Genomic DNA, 20,594 nt, shown 5'->3' with positions numbered 1-20,594 from the left:
AGAATGCTGCCGCCTACGGCCGAGCTTGACGCCAGTTCACCTTGAACCTTCAGCCAATGAGAGGCCGTAGAGTGGTTCCGCCAAGGAGGATAATAATCCTCCTTGGTTCCGTTACTATAGCGGGAGATAGGTGACGTCATTCTCTCCGGTGACATTAAATTCTTGGCAGAACCGCTCTTTGAGCTCTGATTGGCTGAGATCTGGCGTCGTCTGCCACGGCGTTTGGGCCATTTGCCAGTTACACGGCAGCATTCTAGTTACCTATGAGATTTCTATGGAACCATCTGTCGGATCGAATTTCGAAAATGACCAAATAGCGCGACATTTAAAAATTTGGACCAAATTCATTTTTTATCAAATTATTCTATCAAATATCAAATTTTAGTTTGAAAAAGGTTTTTAGTGTATTCAAAGGATTTAAAGGGAGTAGTATTGGAGTTTTAAATCCAATGTTAATCAGCAAAGCTACACTACACTAACTAACTAATGAAACTAGTGAGAAATCATAACGTAGTGATTTAAAAAAAAACAAACGTTTATTAAGAATGAGTACTTTACAAGATGAACGACATATTAGGAGTGACGGTAATAATAAACGCTGTAAGCGAATATATATACACATAAGGTTAAAAAATAGTAAGATAAGATTAGTGATTAAAAATATATCTTATTTACAATAAACATTTTTTAACCTATTAAAAAAACTAAACGAGAAAAGCCGATAACGCTTTTTATCTTCAACAAGTAGTTTTACCACGGCCAACTTTGATCATGCGCTGTTCGCGCTACAGCGGCCAACACATTCGTCGAAATTCCGCAAGCAAGGATTTTCCCCCTATAAACTGTACTGTACACTCTTTTACGCGCGTCTTTCCCCCCATCAAGGACCCTCCCACGATTTGCTCCACAGGCAGCTGCCATAGACGTAACTGCACGTAGCTCTACCGTGGAAAGTTCTTTCCCCCAAAACCCGTTCTCTCGCGTGTAGCACGGTATTGGCGACTCCCATGAAATACGCGCGTAAAAGAATCTATAACGTGTAGGAGTTGTTATATTGTCTTCAATGTAAAAACTATTCTAAAAATAATAATCCACTAGGGTCGCTCACGTCATACACATCTTTTGCTCATAGGTTAACACAGAAACGTCAACGAATGAGATGGCCGCTGCAGCGTGAGAGATCAAAGTTGGCCGTGGTTTTACGTCGCTAATCGCTAATGAGTAAAACGATTACAATACAGCTTCAGAAAATAAGACACTTCCTGATTTTTTCGCACAAACAACCACAGCTTATCTAGTACTCTAGTATCTACCCACTACCTAGTAGTAGCTGCTGTTTGACCTTTCTTCCCAAAATATAACATTTATCTCCATATATCCAGTAAAGAAAGAGGCTCACTCGCCTCCATAGAAATCTCAAGGGTAACTAGAATCCTGCCGTGTAACTGGCAAATGGACCAAACGCCGTAGCAGACGATAGCCAGATCTCAGCCAATCAGAGCTCAAAGAGTGGTTCTACCAAGAGATTAACGTCACCAGAGATAATGACGTCACCTAGCTCATTTTTCATTACGGTACCAAAACCGAATTTGATCATAATAGAGTAATGGCAGTGTGACGTCACGGCACGTCACCCATGCTTTTTCCTATAGATAAAAAATCGCGACCAAAATGGCGACCATGGTCAAAGCTACGGAGTGCCATTACTCTATTCTTCAAATACGGCGCTCTCGGCGAACGACAAGTTTTCTGTAGACATAACGTTTTTAATATTTTATTTACAAAAATGCCTTCGCGGTGTTTTATTCCGTCGTGTAAAAAGCGTCGATATTCCGGTCGCGAAAATATGTAATTTTCAGGTAAAAAACATTAGGCCTCGGCTAATAAACGGCGGGACATTTAGATGTTTAGGCTTAATGTTTATGAAGCGCACCTGCAAATGAAACGGAGCTATCTTCTTCCAAATAGGTTTACAGATTCCTTATTACAAATATATTTAAGAAAACCAATATTAAATTTAATACTTTTACCATATGTAACATAATTAGTCATAAGTATGCCACTAGCTCTATTTCTTCACTAACGGTTTGTTTCATAGATATTGCGTCATCCGTACCCTACGTAATATTTGATGTCATATTTGATGTCATCGAATCTCAAACATAGAAATAGAAAAGAAATAGAGGGAAGATTACCGCGTTAACTTCCGTTAAGGCACCCCTGTTTTTGACCGAGAAATTTCATCCCCCCCACGCATGTATGAAAGCGGAGATGGGCAGAATTTGCAACGCCATCTATCCTTCCTTTGTTTACATCAAATGACAGTTGATTTTCCAAAAGGCATAATGTATTTCATTTCACCGCGCATCGATGGCACCACGGTATCTGCCCATCTCATGGCCAGCCTTGGAAATAAGGGCCGTGTTCAGTAACCGTAATCGGAGAGTAAACAGTTTATCAACCGTTGAGTTCCGATTGTTAACGTGACGTAGTATTCTACTGAACGGCTCCAGGCAAATTGACTGAATTTTACGTTGAGTCGTCTGCTATTTTGTTCTGCATCTTAAAAACTCAAATAAGTTATTTTGACTGAGGCTTATTCTAATTTAAGTATTTTGAATAAATTTGGTAACTTAATAGCTGAAAAATTAATGAAACAACACTTACCAATTCGTATTCTGTTATAATCGTCCGATGGCGCTGCTATGCTGTAAATATTTCCTTCATTATCGGAAAAATCAATTTGCTTAAAACTACTAGGCCGATTACAAGTCGCCATGCTTGCAACGTCACGATTGCGTTTATCAACAAAATAAGCGGCTCTTCCAGCCGTGTTCGGTTGTACACATCGTAATTTTGTATAGTACATGTACCTATATTCGTTTTCAAATGTTTATATATAGCGCACGCGCGCGTGAAAGTGAGTTTTTGGTTGCTGTTAAAAAAGGTGTTATTTTGCGCGTGTAAAAATAAATTAACGGCCAGTTCTGTTTTGAAATAAGAGGAAAAAGGTTTACCGGTTTTTATGTCGGAAAAGTTCGCGTCTTTTATTTCGCTGTTCACGACATTTTTTGGTCCGTCGAGCCGGATACATTCGTCAACTTGATTATGTTCCTCAACTAATCATCGAATCGGCTATCTTTCCGTGAGAGACAGTGAAAATTAGCGTGGATTCTCCGTTGGAAACCGTTTAAACCATCGATCATATCCCGATCGTAAACGAATCAACATAAGTCATCATGGATGTTCTGGTGAGAAGAAGAGCAGCTATCAAGGGACAGATCACCAGGATTGAAAATGCGGTGGGTCAAACAGCAACGAATCTATCTGACGTCGCCTTGAAGCTGTATGTAGACAAGGTGGAAAAACTTTCGAAAGACTTGGATGAGGTTCAAGATGCCGTAGTTGCAAATGTCGATCCCGACGACGACGATTTCGCGGATCACGAAGATGAATACAACCCCCTAATCGCTCGACTCGAAGATCTGACAATCCTACTCGTCACTGAATCGAATGAAAGAGCAGCAAACATTCCAGTGAGACAAGTCAGACCAGCTAGTGATGTACGTTTACCGAAGCTGGAACTTCCATCATTCAGCGGTGGTTACGTCGATTGGCTTCCATTTCATGATCTCTTCACGGCCACCGTACACAACAACGAATCGCTCACCGGAGCTCAGAAGTTTCAGTATTTGAAGTCATCATTACGAAACGAAGCAGCGCTCCTAGTTCAATCTATTCCGGTAACTGACGCTAACTATCTGGAGGCTTGGGATATCTTAAACAATCGGTTCAACAATACCCGGGAAATCATCGATGCACACGTAAAACGTCTCTTCAGTCAAACTAATGTCATCCAAGAATCTTCATCCGCTTTACGAACGCTCATCGATACCACCGCCGAATGCATAAGGGCGCTCAAGGTTCTCAAAGAACCAGTACAACATTGGGACTCCATACTACTTCATCTTGTAAAGGAAAAACTGGATTCAGAATCTCGCCGACAATGGGAACTTTCCCTGAGGGGGACCGAAAGACCAACTTTCGAGGATCTCGTTACATTTCTTGAACAACGGGCCAGAGCCTTAGCAGCAGCTCCGCCTACAACTACTGCAATCAAGTCGAAGCCTCCATTACATCAGAGACCGAGTACAAAGGCTCATCATGGTGCTCTGAGCGAGACGTGTCACTTTTGCAACGAAACACACTCTGTATACAAATGTACCAATTTTCTGAATGCAACTTCGGACGAGCGTTGGAACATGGTCAAGAGGAGTGCCATGTGTTTCAATTGCTTACGAACCGGTCATCAAAGCAATGACTGCAAATCTGGTCATTGTAGGAAATGCAACGCACGACATAACACACTTCTACATCAAGAGAAGGAATTAACGAAGACGAAGGCAACCTCCGGTGTAGTTTCATGCCCATCTCGTGAAATAATTGGATCAACCCAAGTTATCTTGGCAACCGCAATGGTCCAAGTCAAGGGACTTGACGAGCAACTTTATCCAGCCCGAGCGCTTCTGGACTCGGGTTCTCAAGCCAGTTTCATCACGGAACAATTCACGAGGAAACTAAGATTGAAGCGAACACGTTTCAACGTCTCGGTTGACGGAATTGGAGCAACCGGAATGAACACCTCTCAAGGCAGTGTCATGGTGAATATTCAGTCAAATATCATTAACACGTCGGAGGTCATCGTCGAGGCAATCGTCCTGAAAAAGGTCACGGATTATTTACCTAACAGTCCGTTCGATCCTGGAAATTGTCTACACTTGAAAGGCTTAACACTTGCTGATCCAACTTTTCATAGCCCTGGACAAGTGGATATTTTACTAGGTGCTGACGTGTATCTAGAGCTCTTACAAGATGGCATTTGCAAGGGGAAAGAAGGTCTTCCAGGTGCCTTTAATACTCTTTTCGGATGGGCAGTTTCCGGTCCATTGCTGATGTCCGGAAGAAGTTCGAAAATAAAGGTCCACCATTGTACATTGGAAGCAGATTTGAAACATCTTTGGGAGCTAGAAGACATCCAGCCTCGAAGAATACTATCTCCAACAGAAATTCAATGTGAAAAGAACTTTGAAGAATCACATACACGTGACTCTACAGGAAGATTCACTGTACGATTACCAAAGATAAACGATGCACCAAAACTTGGAGATTCTAAACAAATGGCAATCCGTCGATTCTCTCACTTAGAACGACGTCTACGTGTTAACCCGAATCTCTATGAGGAGTACCGCAAGTTCATGGGGGAATACATTGCCCTTGGACATATGGAACTCATTCCCTCGAATGAAATAAAAATCGAAACCAATCCATCTTACTACGTGCCTCATCATGCGGTATTCAAAGAAGACAGTACCACCACGAGAGTTCGTGTGGTGTTCGACGCCTCTGCCAAATCTACAACTGGAGTTTCCCTAAACGATCATCTGCTAGTGGGGCCAAAACTTCAAGATGATTTGGTCAACCTCCTTATTCGCTTTCGTCAACATCGCATTGTAATGAAAGCAGACCTTGCCAAAATGTTTCGTCAAATTAGAGTACATCCAGACGACTCCGATCTTCAAAGAATTGTTTGGCGAAACAACTCACACGAATCCTTGCTCGAATACCGTTTGCTAACGGTTACATATGGAACCGCATCAGCGCCATACCTAGCAACTAAAGTCTTGAAGCAACTCGGCCATGACGTGAAAGAGACACTTCCGTTGGCATCTTCGGCTTTACAAAATGACTTCTACATGGACGATCTAATGACAGGAGACGAAACGATTGAGAACGTTTTAAGACTTCAGTCAGAAATCATTCAAGCTACATCTCAAGCAGGATTTGAAATAAGGAAATGGGCGTCGAATGAAGCTGCATTATTGGATACACTACCAGCCAACATGAAGGATTTACAAAAGCCACTATGCATCGAGAACGACGAATCAGTCAAGACTCTCGGCCTATATTGGACTCCTTCGGCTGATAATTTCTCGTTTATGGTAACTTCTCCAGCGTCAAGAAGTTCAATCACTAAACGTACGATTCTTTCGGATACAGCAAGGATATTCGATCCTCTGGGACTGTTGGCACCAGTAACCGTTCGAGCGAAACTGATGTTACAGGAAATGTGGCAGCTAAAATTGAATTGGGATGAGCAACTTCCCCAACCACTTGAAGCTAAATGGAGGTCGTTTCGAACCGATTTACCAGAAATTGAAAACATTACGGTTCAACGGCACATTTCGCAAGCTAATGCTACAGACATTAGCCTGCATGGATTTTGTGACGCATCGGAGAAAGCGTACGCAGCTGCCGTATACCTGAAGACGGTGAATAACAACGGACAAATCAAAATACAACTGATCGCTGCGAAAACAAGAGTCGCTCCGCTCAAACAAATCACACTTCCGAGACTGGAATTACCTGGTGCATTACTTTTGGCTTCTCTGATTCAACTGATCAGGGAGTCATTGAGATTGGATATAGCTGATGTTCATTGCTGGTCGGACTCAACAATCGTCCTAGCTTGGTTGAAAGCTCCACCGCAACGTTGGAAAACGTTCGTAGCCAATCGAGTGTCAGAAATCCACGAGAAACTACCGAGAGCGCAATGGCATCACATTTCAGGAGACAGCAACCCTGCAGATTGCGCTTCTCGGGGAATATCCGCTAGCGAACTGGGAAATCATGGTCTCTGGTGGCATGGACCGCAGTGCCTTATTTTCGCCGCAACAACGCAAGAACTACATGAACTCTCAGAGCCAAATGAATGTTTATCCGAGGAAAGACGAATTATTTCTTTAGTAACACATCATCAAATGGATTTCACGCTCCTTTCCAAATTTCCAGCGCTTAAAAAACTCATTCATATCACCGCCTACATTCTACGTTTTGTCTTCAATTCGCGAAATGTGACAGAATTGAGGATTACTGGACCTTTATCGAAGGAAGAGAACGAAAAGGCGCTATCCCATTGGATTCGGGTCGTCCAAAGCAACAGTTTTAACGAAGAGATAGCTTGCCTTAAACAAAACAAAGAATTACCACGGAAAAGTAAAATCCTTTCGATGCGTCCGTACATCGATCAAGATGGGATTCTTAGAGTTGGTGGCAGACTTTGCCACTCCAACTTACCATACGAACAAAGGCATCCGGCACTGTTACCGAGACAGAGCAAATTAACAGAACTTCTAATACAACACGAGCACGAGAAACATTTTCACGGAGGTGCTCAACTACTAACTTCTGTCTTACAGAAACGTTATTGGATCGTCGGTCTTCGTGATGCCATACGTTTCCATATCAGAAGATGTGTTTCATGTGTACGACAGCAGGCAGTCACTGTAAAGCAACTTATGGGCGATTTATCACCAGCGAGAGTAAATCCTGCTCGGCCATTTTTGAAGTGTGGAGTCGACTACGCAGGACCATTTACCCTTAAACTAATGAAGGGACGAAGTCACCTCAGGTTTAAGGGATACATTGCCGTCTTCGCTTGCTTTACCACAAGATCAATTCATCTTGAACTTGTCAGTGACATGACCACCGAAGCATTTCTGGCAGCATTGAAACGCTTTGTTGCTCGACGAGGAAAATGCGCCGACATTTACAGCGACTGTGGAACCAACTTTACAGGAGCCGATCGAGAGATGAAAACATTCATCAAATTCATAGTCTCTACAAACAACAACGATCAAGTATCACGATGGCTCGCAGACGAAGGAATTAATTGGCACTTCAACCCGCCTGCAGCGCCACATTTTGGAGGCCTCTGGGAAGCCGGGGTGAAGTCCGTCAAGTATCATCTGAAACGAGTTCTTGGCACCATGGTTCTAAACTTTGAAGAAATGCAAACGCTTCTTTGCCAAATCGAAGCTTGCTTAAATTCACGTCCTTTAACGGCGTTAAGCTCGGATCCAAACGACTTCAATGCGTTGACACCTGGACATTTCCTAATCGGAGATGCACTCACCGCAATACCCGAACCCGATCTCACTTCTGAAAACGTCAACCGCCTGTCACGTTGGCAATTGGGCCAACAAGTACTGCAGCACTTTTGGAACCGTTGGCGAAATGAATTCCTCTCTCGCATTCTACAACGTCCAAAGTGGACTACACCAAAACCGAATCTACGAGTCGGCGACTTGGTCTTGCTCAAAGATGAAGATTTACCTCCAACCAAGTGGAGAATGGCAAGAATCACTGAACTTCATCCAGGACAAGACAATCAAGTTCGCGTCGTAACTGTCAGAACCTCTGACAAATCACTGAAAAGACCCGTAGTTAAATTATGCCAGTTACCACTAGACTGATTTTAATTGTATTCAAACTGTTTACTAAGGGTTATTTATGTATGCAAATGTAACTTTTCGGACTTTTACTATCTCATTTGAAATTCGTTATTTCAAGGCGGGCGGAATGTTCGGTTGTACACATCGTAATTTTGTATAGTACATGTACCTATATTCGTTTTCAAATGTTTATATATAGCGCACGCGCGCGTGAAAGTGAGTTTTTGGTTGCTGTTAAAAAAGGTGTTATTTTGCGCGTGTAAAAATAAATTAACGGCCAGTTCTGTTTTGAAATAAGAGGAAAAAGGTTTACCGGTTTTTATGTCGGAAAAGTTCGCGTCTTTTATTTCGCTGTTCACGACAAGCCGCTTATTTCGATTGCTATTCGATTGCAAACGGGACGTCAGTCCCGGAAGTGAAAAAAGTCGTACAGTAGCGAATGCGCATTCAACGGTTAAACCGTTTGCTGTTACTGAACGCGGCCAAGGTTTTTTTTAAACTGGTCCTTCTGACCAGTGACCCCCTAGCATATGAATTATTAAACTGGTCCTTCTGGCCAGTGACTCCCTAGCTTATGAATTATTATTTGGTCTCATATAAAATGTTCTAATGCCATTTATAAGCCTAAAAAAACCTATATTACATGTTTAGAAGTTAGATTATGTTGGTAACATTAACTTTACACGTATTCAAAATAGTTAACTTTATTTTATGAGTACCACAAGAATAGTACAATATAGTACCATCTCACCTAAGACTTCTACCATAGCCTAGAAGACCCTCGTAATTTACCGTATTATCTCTCTTTCTCTAGGCCCCGTAACTCCAGAGTCCCCGGTCCGTTACCGCGTAGCCTACCATACTTGGGGGAAAGCGAGACTAGAGGATTGAGGGTTTGAGGCCGGAGTGGGTTAGACAGTTCCACTCGTTTGAGGGATGTAGTAGTAAGCGGAGTCGCTGTACATAGAAATCCAGTGAATAGGGAAATCAAAATTGATATAAACCTTGAATTAAAAGGTCATCTCCTATTATTTGGAATTATGAAGCTGGTCACCTTCAGTTTTTTTGTTATTATTTCGAATTAATAAACTGGACACGGTGACCAGTGACCCCCAAATTTTTAATAAATAAACTGGTCTGAGAAATTAATTAACTGGTCTTTGACCACCTGACCACCGTTATTTCCAAGGCTGCTCATGGCTTCCTACATCGGTGAAAAGGGGGTCGGCACTCGCGGTCAACTTCGCCAGATACAATAGTGCCTCTATTTCTTTTCTATCTCTATGGTCTCAAGATAAAGTATATTTTTTATTTTTTACTACAATAGCCATGAGGAAGCCATGAGATGGGCAGATTACGTGGCACCCTCGACGCGCGGTGAAATGAAATACATAAGCCTGACCTGCCTCTCAGTCATAGCGCCATGCACATGGCTGCGAACCAGGCCATTGGGTATTGGAATAGCAGGTTCAGCACCTAAGAACCTAGCCTCCGCACCCTCCTTGGCCAGAGTGTCGGCCATCTCATTGCCATGATGCCCCTTATGACCAGGCACCCAATATAGTTGAACCCTATTATGGGTGCCCAGTTCCGAAAGGAGATCCAAACAGCTAAGAACGAGCTTAGAAGCAATACTAAACTGATTAACAGCCTTAAGGCAGCCTGACTGTCCGAGAAAATCTGAATAGTCTTGCCCTGATTATTCTTTTTAAGACAGAAGTCTACACAGAAGCAGATGGCTGCAATCTCAGCCTGAAAAACCGTAGCAAAAACGCCAAGGCTCTCAGAGAAGCCTTACTTCTTAGTCTGACAGTAAACTCCAGCACCCACCCCTGAGTGAGCCTTGGAGCCATCCGTGAACCAAACAATTTCGCCCTTGGTTCCAAACACTGTGTCGCCAGTCCAGTCTAAACGACTTGGAAAGTAAACACTAAACTGCTTCGAAACACAAGTTATTAAATTAAATATGGTTTGATGCAGTATCTGTGGTTGTAAAAGTATTTATGGAGCTCAATTAATTATATTTAATCGCTTTCCAAAGAAGATAACTCGCCTTTAGGCAAGAAAAAAACACAGAAAAAATTGGAGCCCAACGCTGAGTTTGAGGGTTTGTAGCAGACATTTTCGGAGCCCCAGGACTGGATTCCAACGCTAAATTTACCATCTAGTATAATAATACTCCAATCAAAACGTGAATTAGTGGGGAAGAAAGTCAGCTAGATAAGAATAAATAAATATGAAATTGGATAGTTACGAAATATTAAATGAAATTGGTTCCTTAACTTAAGCCTTTTTAAGTTTTTAGTAACTTAAATTTCTAGAGATAATTCGATTATGCCTTCTTTCTAGGAAGAGTATAAAGTTTTTATGAATGAATTGGTTCAGCAGCAAAGACTTGGTATATCACTAAATTTTCATAATAATTACATGTCACTTGTAGAGATATAACCATAGAAGATAATATGGAAAACTATTCTAAAGAAGTTGAAAACTCGTCCCACCATACACCACCACAAGATAGTATTAAAAAGAACCATATCACCAATAGATAATTTGCATGAAAATTTTATCCAATTACCCGAGGCTTTTCGATTAAAGTTTTGTTATAAAGGAACCCAGACAGACTACAGATGATTCAACCTGAATTTGAGAACCGAACTTTACGAGAGAGCATTAGAGCACTGAAAGAGGAAACATCACCCATGCTTTTTCCTATAGATAAAAAATTGCCCTCAAAATGGCGGCCATAGCCCAAAGCTACAGAGCGATACTACTCTATTGTGGATCAATTTATCACTGTCATGATGAGACTGAAAGTCCAATTCCAGTCTTAAATTTATTCCGAGTCTACAATTTGCAGTTGAGCCCAATCTGAGCCTTATATTAGTCAGAATCATTCCAAAAATTAAATCAGTAATTAAAATTTAAAATTAGTACCAATGTAGTTAAACATTACGAAGTAATTAACTAATTTTCTTTAAAAATGTTTTTTAAATTTCTAGATTTGTTGGTTTCTAACTTACAACAGGAGTTGTTTAATATTCACACGCAGGTCAGCAATATACCATAGAAAAATAGAATATATTTTACATTTCCATTTCACAAAATCAATGTTAGAAATCTCACAATTCTAATCTGAGTCAAATATTAATGTATAAAAAAACCTAAAAGAGCTTAGAAAGGAACTTTGTTTTAATTAGCTGTATAATTTTATACCACATTGAAATTATTTTTAAATTTCCTATAAAAATAAAGATACAGGAGTTTAGAATTTTCAATCTCTTAAAACTTAAATCCTTAGTAATCCTAATGAAGTGGTTAGAGTAAACCATATCAGTTATTTTTCCACTCCGGTGTACCTTTCCATGTAAAAGAGTAGCGAACCTGCATGACTGATGTTATAATATACAAAAAATATATAAACCATTAGAAAAATTTTAGAACTTGCTAATAAGTTACAGAAAATATAAGACACAATTATACCCAATAACCAAATCGCAAGCCCCACCACAAATAGTTCTATAAAAATTGTCAAGTCCGAGGCGTACCAGCCTGGGTTCAGGAGTACATTTTAAACCGTGCGGCAAAAACACTCCTATCTTTAGAATATCAAAGCTAATTATAATTTGTTTTGTCTAGAACCGGGCACCATTTACCCACAGTACACCTCTGGGTCAAGTACCATAACCACAAGGTAACTGACGGATCTCATAGATGGGTAACATCTTGATTTGATGTAAAGAAACTGCCCATTAATTTATTTATTTAGAATGAAAAATTAGTCACGAATTAAAGCAGGAATAAATTAATCGATATCACTATCAACTCACCACACAAAAATTGTAGAGCTTCCTCAAATTTTAACAAAATACTAAATAGTTTAATGTGCTACTGCTTTCCAACTTCTGTAGAAATAGAAGGCCGAGCAACATCCACGTTTTCGTCAAGGCCTAGATTTTTATCATGATCTAAGTCCGGCAAACCGTAGCTGTTACCACTTACATGTAATATTTTCTCGTGTTCGCTCTTTTTTTCTTAAATTCAGTAATATAATAACTTTTTTCATTTAAATTTAATTCCTAAATTTGTTATAACACTTTCAATGTTTTATTATAAGTTTCACTAAATATTCGTTATCCATGGTTAAGATTTAAGATTTAAGATTTATTTACTGGCAACCCTTTTGGAACAGGGCGGCTCACTCACAAACGAGGAGCACAGTCGAAAAAAATACAAAATACATACACAAAACCAGCATCGAATATAATCCAGGAAATACCAAAGACCCAATCCAGAATTTTAAAGCAGAAATAAAACCCGCCAAAAACTCAATTCAAAATAAGCATATAAATGTAGATAACAAACAGTAGGGGGGACAATGGACAACCCTGACGAAGGCCGACAGAAGTCTTCATAGGAGTGGTGTTAACTCCTTGCGCTTTATAGACACAACTACTTCCTGCATACAAGCGCTCAATGCTGTCTATCGTATCAGAATCAACTCCCATGTTCTTCAAGGCCATCCAAAGTTGGGGTAACCTAACACTATCATAGGCCTTCTGTAGATCCAGGAAACCGCAATAAAGCGGACGCTTCTTTAATTGGTAAAGTTCAATAAGTTGTGTTAACACGAACAAATTATCAGCAATTCGTCGACCATGTCGAAACCCATATTGCGCCTCGTTTAAAAAACCATTCAACTCCATATAAATAGCAAGACGTTCCTTCCACAAAATTGCGTACACCTTATACATAATAGAAGTAACGGCTATCGGCCTATAGGAATCCAAATCATCTTCGGGCTTCCCTTTTCCCTTGTGAATCAAGCTGACTCGACACTCCTTCCAACTACTAGGAATATCGCCAGACTTTCGGATTTCATTATAGATGGACAACAGACATTGAAGAGCTGAAGAACCAAGAGCCAGAACTAGTTCCCCGTAGAGGTCATCCATCCCAGCTGCTTTACCCCGTTGTAATTTTTTAATAACGGCCAAAAACTCCGGTAGTAAGAATGGTTCATTAAGGCGTTCGGCTGGAGTTACAGTTGGAACTTTCACCACGGAGTGCGCTTGGCTATCCGTCACAGTAGGACGACTCAATAGCGTTGCCTCCATGTCGGCTATATATTCTTGAATTCGGGCTTGCATGACGGATTTTTCATACAGAAGAATACCAGACTTAGACCGAAAACCCTTTAATCCAGAATCAGATTGGGAGGATAAACGTCCCATTTTAGAAATATACCTCCAGAACTTTTTCCCCTGCGCTTTGCCAGCCTTGATAATATCATTCTCAATACGTTTATTAACAAGTTGGATCTTTTTTCTTATCAATTCTTTAGCTTCATTTTTCTTCTGTAGATAATAGACCCACTTTGTAAGCACCACTTCCACCGTGCAGCCCTGAGATTTCGCCTGTCTATGATCCTTACACGCTCTTTTCCTGGCACGAATGGCATCAGCAATTTCCTTATCCCACCATTTCTTTGGCACAATACCTTTCTTCAAAATGACACTAGGTGATTTTTTTATTAAGTTTTTCCGCGCTGCTGCTTCCATAGCCTCCACAAAATCACCATACGAGGGTTGAGCAGTTAGCGTAGACACCCACTCTTCCATTTCGTCACTGTAAGCCTTTAGAGTTGTCTCGTTATCGAAGTCCCAGAATGTCTTCACTGGTACACCGTCAGGAACTGAATCAGTTTTTGGTTGATCGTTGTTTGCTTTTAAATTGGAACGAGGCTGAAGTGAAACGGAAACCAAGTTATGGTCACTACCAAGGCTATCTGATCCAGATTCGTCAATTTCCATCGACATAACATTATCGACAACGTTAGCACTAAAGAGGACGTAGTCTATGGTAGACTTACTGTTCCTACTACTTCTAGTAGTGCGACCAACACAATTGTCTAACAAATTCCCTATGGTAAAACTTTGTTCTTCTGCAAATTCTCTCAAAAGTTTACCGTTATAGCAATCCGAACCATCAAATTCAGTAAGATGTCCATTCATATCTCCGCCGATGCAAAAACTAAGAACACCATTAGCCCGAAATTCCTCAATATCCTTAGCTAAACAGTCGTAGATTTTATGATTGTAAACTCCACTACATTTACCCGTAGCACAATACACTAGAGCTATGACAAGATCCGGGAACCTTTCATGAGAAAACCAAATATGCTCTGAACAAGCCTTAACAAGTTTACAAGATTCACTAGCTCGGCACAGAACTCCCAACCCTCCACCTTTCTTCTCACGACCCTTACGATTCAAACCGAACCATGTGAGACCCTTTAATGGAGGAGGAAGGTTCCCCTCCCGCAAATGAGTCTCAGAAAGGCACAAAAAATTTAATTGTTTGTTACTAAAAATTGAATCGATTTCCATCCACTTTTGTATGGAAGCACCCTGCATATTAAGAAAACCAAATTTTAAAGAACTATTTACACTATTTGCCAAAAGAGATCGGACACGTCTATATTTTTTACGAATTCCCCTGCGTGTCCTTCGGGTAGCCAAACGGCATCCCACATTGGAAATCGGGGTTTCGTGAATTCCTAAACCTGATTCCCCGAAGGCAGGCCAGGAGTCAAGTTTTTTCCATCACCATCCTTGAGGTTGCCGACAGCTCTGTTAGTTTGGAAACGGTTTTTTCGCCACCTCTGAAATTCGGAGAATGTTCTTTCCTCCCTAGAGCGATCGGGCGCTAGTCTAACGCGACTATACTCCGGTACTTGATGGTTTCTCAACCTATTGGCGACAAGAAGTATGGACTTTCTACTTTCAGCACTGTTCAAGCAGATCAACACCGGTTTGTCTTTTTTATCCTCTCTTCTACCAAAGCGTTGGCACGATTTGACACTGAAATGAACAGTTTCATCAATGCCCAAATTTTTCCGAAGCCAATTTTCAGCGCCACTAGGTGAGTCCAGATCATCAAATGCCACACCAAAGGCGACTAAATTAGTAGCTAGATCATCCACAACATCACTTTCCTTGGAAACAAGAGCAGTGTCAGAGTCTTTAAATTTCATAGTCTGACCCTTTAGCGTATCAACTTGTCCCGAGAGAGCCGAAATCGAGTCACGCATTGCCTTGGATTCGTTTTCACGTTCCTGTATTGTAATTGCAACAGCTTCCACCTGTAATTTTAGACCGCTGATATAGTCCTCCTGGTCAGTCTGTCGTTTTTCCATGGTTTCGAAACGTTCTCTGTTAACCAAATCACGTCTATCCAGTTCACACAAAAAGATAGATTGTACATCCGTCAACCGCTCTTCCATGATGGAAAACTTTGAGACAATCAAAGACTCCAGACTAGAGAACATAGCCCCCAGAGCAAGAGTATCTTTAGTTCCACCCAAAATCAGATCGCCGCTAGTTCCAACCACAATCCCGGAGTGACTCGCAGATGGTAGCTCTTGCAACTGCTCCTTCACTAGACTTTGACTAAGCTGACTTTGGCTTAGGGAACGGGTTGCCACCGATCGAATAGCCACTAAGGGCCCTTGACTATATACCGAGCAATCCTTCTTGAAACAGTTACTGCATTCCCACATATCCTTTAGCCGACGGGCATCCCCTATGCGCAGCTCCACACATTCCACATGAAACCACTGCTTACAAAGCCTACAATCAATCCATGTATTCGGTTTCCCCGTGCCTTTATTTTTAGGAGCATCTTCCTCTTTACATAGATAGCACAAGTCCTCATTTGTTACGTCCGCTTTACTCGAATTCATTTTCGCCCTTTATTTGCAAGATATAAAGACAACAACAACCTAAGACTAAGCCTAATCAGAGAGTGTAAAGTCGCTTCGCTACAGAGAGGCGCCTCTCTTTAAAAAATCCGTGGTACGATTTTATTCGCCGAGAATGTCCACAATTCCCGGGCGTTTGATGGCGCTAGTAGTATCTCCGGCGCGCGCTAGATTAGAGTTTGAGAAGACGCAAAAAAGGAAGTGTTTTAGGTATTTTTGCAAGTTTAATTTATTTTGAAATGTCTTGTTCGGCTAAAAATTGTAAATCGAATAAAAAGGTAACCACGCGTCTGTCTTTTTTTTTCAAGTTTCCAAGGGATAAAGACCGGTGAATACACGTTTTAATTTAATAAGCATTAACATTTCTTAAAACTTAATAGTTCTGCAGTGGCTGCAAAATGTAAACAGTGAAAAGCTCCAAAATAAAACTACAGATTACTTGCACTTTAACCACGTATTTTGCGGTCTTCATTTCACTGACGATTGTTTTATGAATATCAAAACCAAAAACCGGCTTACACCATTAGCTACACCTACTATTTTTTTTGTAAAATTCCAATGAAACCACGGTTTTCCCTAGGTAAACTGAAGGCAAAAACATATCCCGCCATGGTCTCTTACTGCCTTATGTTCATTTATAATTAATTCAAATAGTAGCAAATATAAATGCACCTGAAGATCATATTACAACTACAATCTTGTGTAAGGTAAACGCAGCACTACAAATGCCAAATTATGCCCTCCAAAATCAATTCAACGAAGAAAATGATAATTTATATAAAATATTCACAATGATGAACACTAGCTTTAAATGAATTTTTTTTTACTGGATGAAGTCAATTCCTATGAATTTAAACCCAGAACTATATATTGAATTCTATTCCATTTAAATATATTTGTACTTAACATAATTATAGCCATTCAACTAAACATTTTGACAATAATGAAAACGATAACATTGAAGGTTTCGTCGAGGGGGTAGGCACTTGGAAAAAAATTGTACACCAGATTTCCAATATTTCTTGTGGATTTCTAGGAATGTTTATTTTTATTTCTCGCTATTTGTACACCATATTTCTTAAGTGACTACCCCCTCGGGTTTCGTAGACTTCGGTCCATATGGAAGGTCAAAATAGTACGCAAATCAGGCCCTAGTGTTCATGGTGAATGACATAAAACTGAAATTCAAACCACCAATTGGTTACTTCCTCACAAAAGATGCTTGTCACGAACAGACTTTGAAGATATTGCTTCATGATTGCGTAACCCACCTAAAACGTATTGGTCTTATTGTCAAAGCTGTAGTCTGTGACCAAGGAACAGGCAATCAAAATTTGTTCAAAAGTATGGGGATATCAGTGGAAAAGCCATTCATTGAAATTGATCCTCCACATCTCTTGAAAAGTGTGAGGAACAATTTCAAACGGTATCCCATAATAGTGGAAGGCAATCTAGTTTCTTGGGCAGTCCTAGAACATTTTTTCAAAATAGACCAAGAAATTGGTAAGTTTCAAAGCACACATATGCTGAAACGTAAACATATCAAGTTACCAGCATTTTCTAACATGAAAGTCAGTTTAGCTGCCCAAATTTGCAGTCAAAGTGTTTCTAATTCAAATGGCCTGTTCAATGGGATTAGGAGAGTTTTAACAATTGAAAGCACATACACAGCAGAGTTCCTCTTACACATGAACGGCCTTTTTGATTGCTGCAATAGCAGGACATTAAACAATGAAACACACTGTAAGAGAGCAATGACTGATCAATCCATCCACATACCAATGCTGAAAGAAAAATTGGAAAGGTTTAATACATGGTAGCTTCAGAACTGTAGGTATAAAACCTTACCTTTTATTGAAGGGTGGAAACTATCAATTCAGTCTTTGCTACTCCTATGGAATGATATGAAGGATAATTTTGGTTTTAAGTTCTTAGTAACTGGAAGAATTAGTCAAGATTTTTAGAAAACTACTTTGGTTCCATTGGCCAATAAGGAGACAATTGAGATCTTCCAAATCCTCAACAATACCAGGCAGCGTACAGAGCTGCATCAGTCAATAGCCTCTTAAAACCATCAGATTCATATTGAATTGACAATTTGGATGACTTTATTTTAAACAGACTCGTTTAAAGTACCAGCTCCTGGACCATGATGAAGAATTGTCCAAATATGATAACCATTGGGTTTTGCAAGGTAAATGACAATTCACTGACAAAGATTATATTTAATTAAGATTTGGCCAGCCCATAAAATATTCCACTTTAGATTCCACGAATTTCTTTTGATATATTAAAAAAGTACAGTTGATAATAATGAAATGAAATAGGGAGGGATTTTTCTTGTACTTACTTTTATATTTCTTACGAAATCAACTGTTTTACTTAAATAGTTAAAATAATTCAACATCACAGCTGACTGAGCTGAATTCAACTTTAACCTACTGAGAGCAAATTTTATTTTTCTTTGATAAGCAATTTTACAGTGCCATCGTGTGTCCGGGAATTGCAAACACCGTCGTCTGCTTCTTCAACGCTCTCATGGGGAAAAAACGTACCACGAAATTTTAACATTACGGGGATAGGAAGAGGCGCCTCTCTGTAGCGAAGCGACTTTACACTCTCTGGCCTAATACCCTACCACTGCAGGATGGCGCCTCTTAGCCCGTGCTTTTGGCACGGGCCGCTCTTCCTTCGCTACAGCGGTAACTCCGCTAAGCCTAACTAACAGAACTATCGAAAACTTTTTTAAAACCAAGAAAAACACCTTTTTGTTCAGAGTAAAAGAAAAATGGACGTATCAGGAAACTCTCTCAACAAATAAATTACAAAAACCTCACTAAATAACACTAAAACAAAGATAATTAGGAAGCAAGCAACGTATCACTCAACTTCAAATCACGCGCTCATAAACATACGGAGAGATGGCGTCGTCTGCTTCTAAGAAACATTGGGCCGTAAGCGCATGCGCGTAATTAAAACCAAAAAGGTGTAAATGCCATGAAGGGTAGTCTCAGTAGATTTGCCCTTTTGATAGGCATACTGAGCATTCAAGAGGGGTGTAACACTAAGAACCTCCTCTCTAATATATCTATCAACTAATTTCTCCAAAACCTTTAGGAGAAATGAAGTTAGACTGATTGGTCTAAATGCCTTAGCCTAGATATAACTAGCTTTCCCAGGCTTAGGAATAAAGATAACCTTTGAATGATTTCAGGAGCTCGGTACGTGCCCAAGAGCAATACAGGACCTGTAGATTCTGCACAACACAGGAGAGAGAATATCTATTCCCTCCTGCAACAAGATGGGTGATATCCCATCCGGACCAGAGGCCTTGTAGGGCTTAAATGACTTAATAGCCCACATGAGCTTGGAGTGAGTGACAACTTGTTTTGCCACATTCCAATCTACCTTTTTAGTTCTTTTGAACCGAAGAGGAAGATCATAAGAGTCATCTTTGTCAGTGACTTTAGAGTCCGGAAAGTGAACCTCCAACATATGTGTCAGTGTTTCCTTTCCAGAACTACCGTCCTTCAACTTAATAGTATCTAGATGTTTTGTATTGTCATGTGCCATTATTTTCATTAATTTGGCTGTAGTGGGAATATCAGAGATACTCTCACAAAAATCCCCCCAGGAAGCCTGTTTGGCTTCTCGGATGGCCTTATGATTGGAAGTGAGGGTCTGCTTATAGGCTGACCAATCACCCGTCCTCTTAGCTCTATTAAAAAGCTTAGGAGTAGTCTTCCCTATACCTAGGCCAATTAGTTGATCTAGGATTGCGTATTTCGGTAACTACAACCTCACTCCTGTTACTTGTAACAAAAGTGGGTATATTGTGTTTATTAAGAATATGAAGTTTAGTACTAACCAGATATTCCATTAAGTCATCACCGCGTTGGTTGCAGTCACTGCTTCCCCATGCAACGTGGTGGGCATTGGCATCGCACCCAATGACAAGCTTCTTGCCCAGTCTCTCACAGTGGTTCACCAGATTGGCAACCTCCTGTGATGGAGGGGACAAGGCATCATAGGGAAAATAGCCAGAAGCCATCATTAATTCGTCTTCTCCATCAGCTGATGAAGAGAAGATTTTTATGGTGGCAGTGTCCCTAGATTGGTATAATGAAAGAGGAAGAGCGTGAATACCCTTTCGTATCAAAATACATGCTCTAGGATTGGCAGATTTGTAGTCATAATAAACAGTACCTGCATTTTTGAGCCCTAGGATCCTGCCATTATGGATCCAAGGCTCCTGTATGAGGGCCACGTCTAGGCCCTCCACAACAAACCTGCGACAGAGAACTGCCGAGGCTGCCTTACAGTGATGCAGATTAATCTGTATCAGCTTCATGTCCAACCACAGTTGCCGGTGTTGGTGCTTGGCTAATCGCTGGCTAAGGGGGTGGGTACAGGACTGACCCTACCTCCATCACCAGCTGAACCACTCGAATCTTCACCTATTGCCCCCCCCCCCGAAACGTATGGTCGTACGTACAAATATTTTTATTTTTTTACTTTTTTTTCAATGGTGTGCCTCATTG

General features: G+C 40.6%; 2 protein-coding genes and 1 long non-coding RNA gene across 3 annotated transcripts; all 3 read right to left on the bottom strand.

Annotated features, from left to right (window-relative positions):
* Positions 1–12,619: 12,619 nt before the first annotated feature.
* On the bottom strand, positions 12,620–14,707 carry LOC149948201 (uncharacterized). The gene has a single exon (XM_090171035.1). It carries the CDS (start codon positions 14,705–14,707, stop codon positions 12,620–12,622), a length of 2,088 nt encoding a protein of 695 aa, XP_090027161.1.
* A 1,745-nt stretch (positions 14,708–16,452) lies between these two features.
* Positions 16,453–18,220, bottom strand: LOC149948200 (uncharacterized). The gene is made up of 4 exons (XR_016480442.1): positions 18,026–18,220; positions 17,897–17,945; positions 17,721–17,761; positions 16,453–17,324 (listed from the first exon to the last, which is right to left on the bottom strand). It is a non-coding gene; the product is annotated as an uncharacterized LOC149948200 (long non-coding RNA).
* A 1,043-nt stretch (positions 18,221–19,263) lies between these two features.
* LOC149948199 (uncharacterized) lies at positions 19,264–20,404 on the bottom strand. The gene is made up of 2 exons (XM_090171034.1): positions 19,867–20,404; positions 19,264–19,805 (listed from the first exon to the last, which is right to left on the bottom strand). The coding sequence occupies exons 1-2, from the start codon at positions 20,402–20,404 to the stop codon at positions 19,264–19,266; spliced, it is 1,080 nt and encodes a 359-aa protein (XP_090027160.1).
* Between the last annotated feature and the right edge of the window lie 190 nt (positions 20,405–20,594).

Source organism: Leiobunum rupestre, chromosome 4 (assembly GCF_980474605.1).
Source record: "Leiobunum rupestre chromosome 4, qqLeiRupe1.1.hap1, whole genome shotgun sequence".
Lineage (NCBI taxonomy): Eukaryota > Metazoa > Arthropoda > Arachnida > Opiliones > Sclerosomatidae > Leiobunum > Leiobunum rupestre.
The sequence above is the reverse complement of the archived record's forward strand: the minus strand, read 5'-3'. Positions and strand labels throughout refer to the sequence as shown.

Bases quoted from the DNA above. Each gene is read 5' to 3' on its own strand.
- LOC149948201 (XM_090171035.1), bottom strand. From the start codon at position 14,707: ATGCAGGGTGCTTCCATACAAAAGTGGATGGAAATCGATTCAATTTTT.
- LOC149948199 (XM_090171034.1), bottom strand. From the start codon at position 20,404: ATGAAGCTGATACAGATTAATCTGCATCACTGTAAGGCAGCCTCGGCA. The intron at 19,806-19,866 runs GTAACAGGAGTG...TAATTGGCCTAG, and splicing joins TATACCCACTTTTGTTACAA to GTATAGGGAAGACTACTCCT.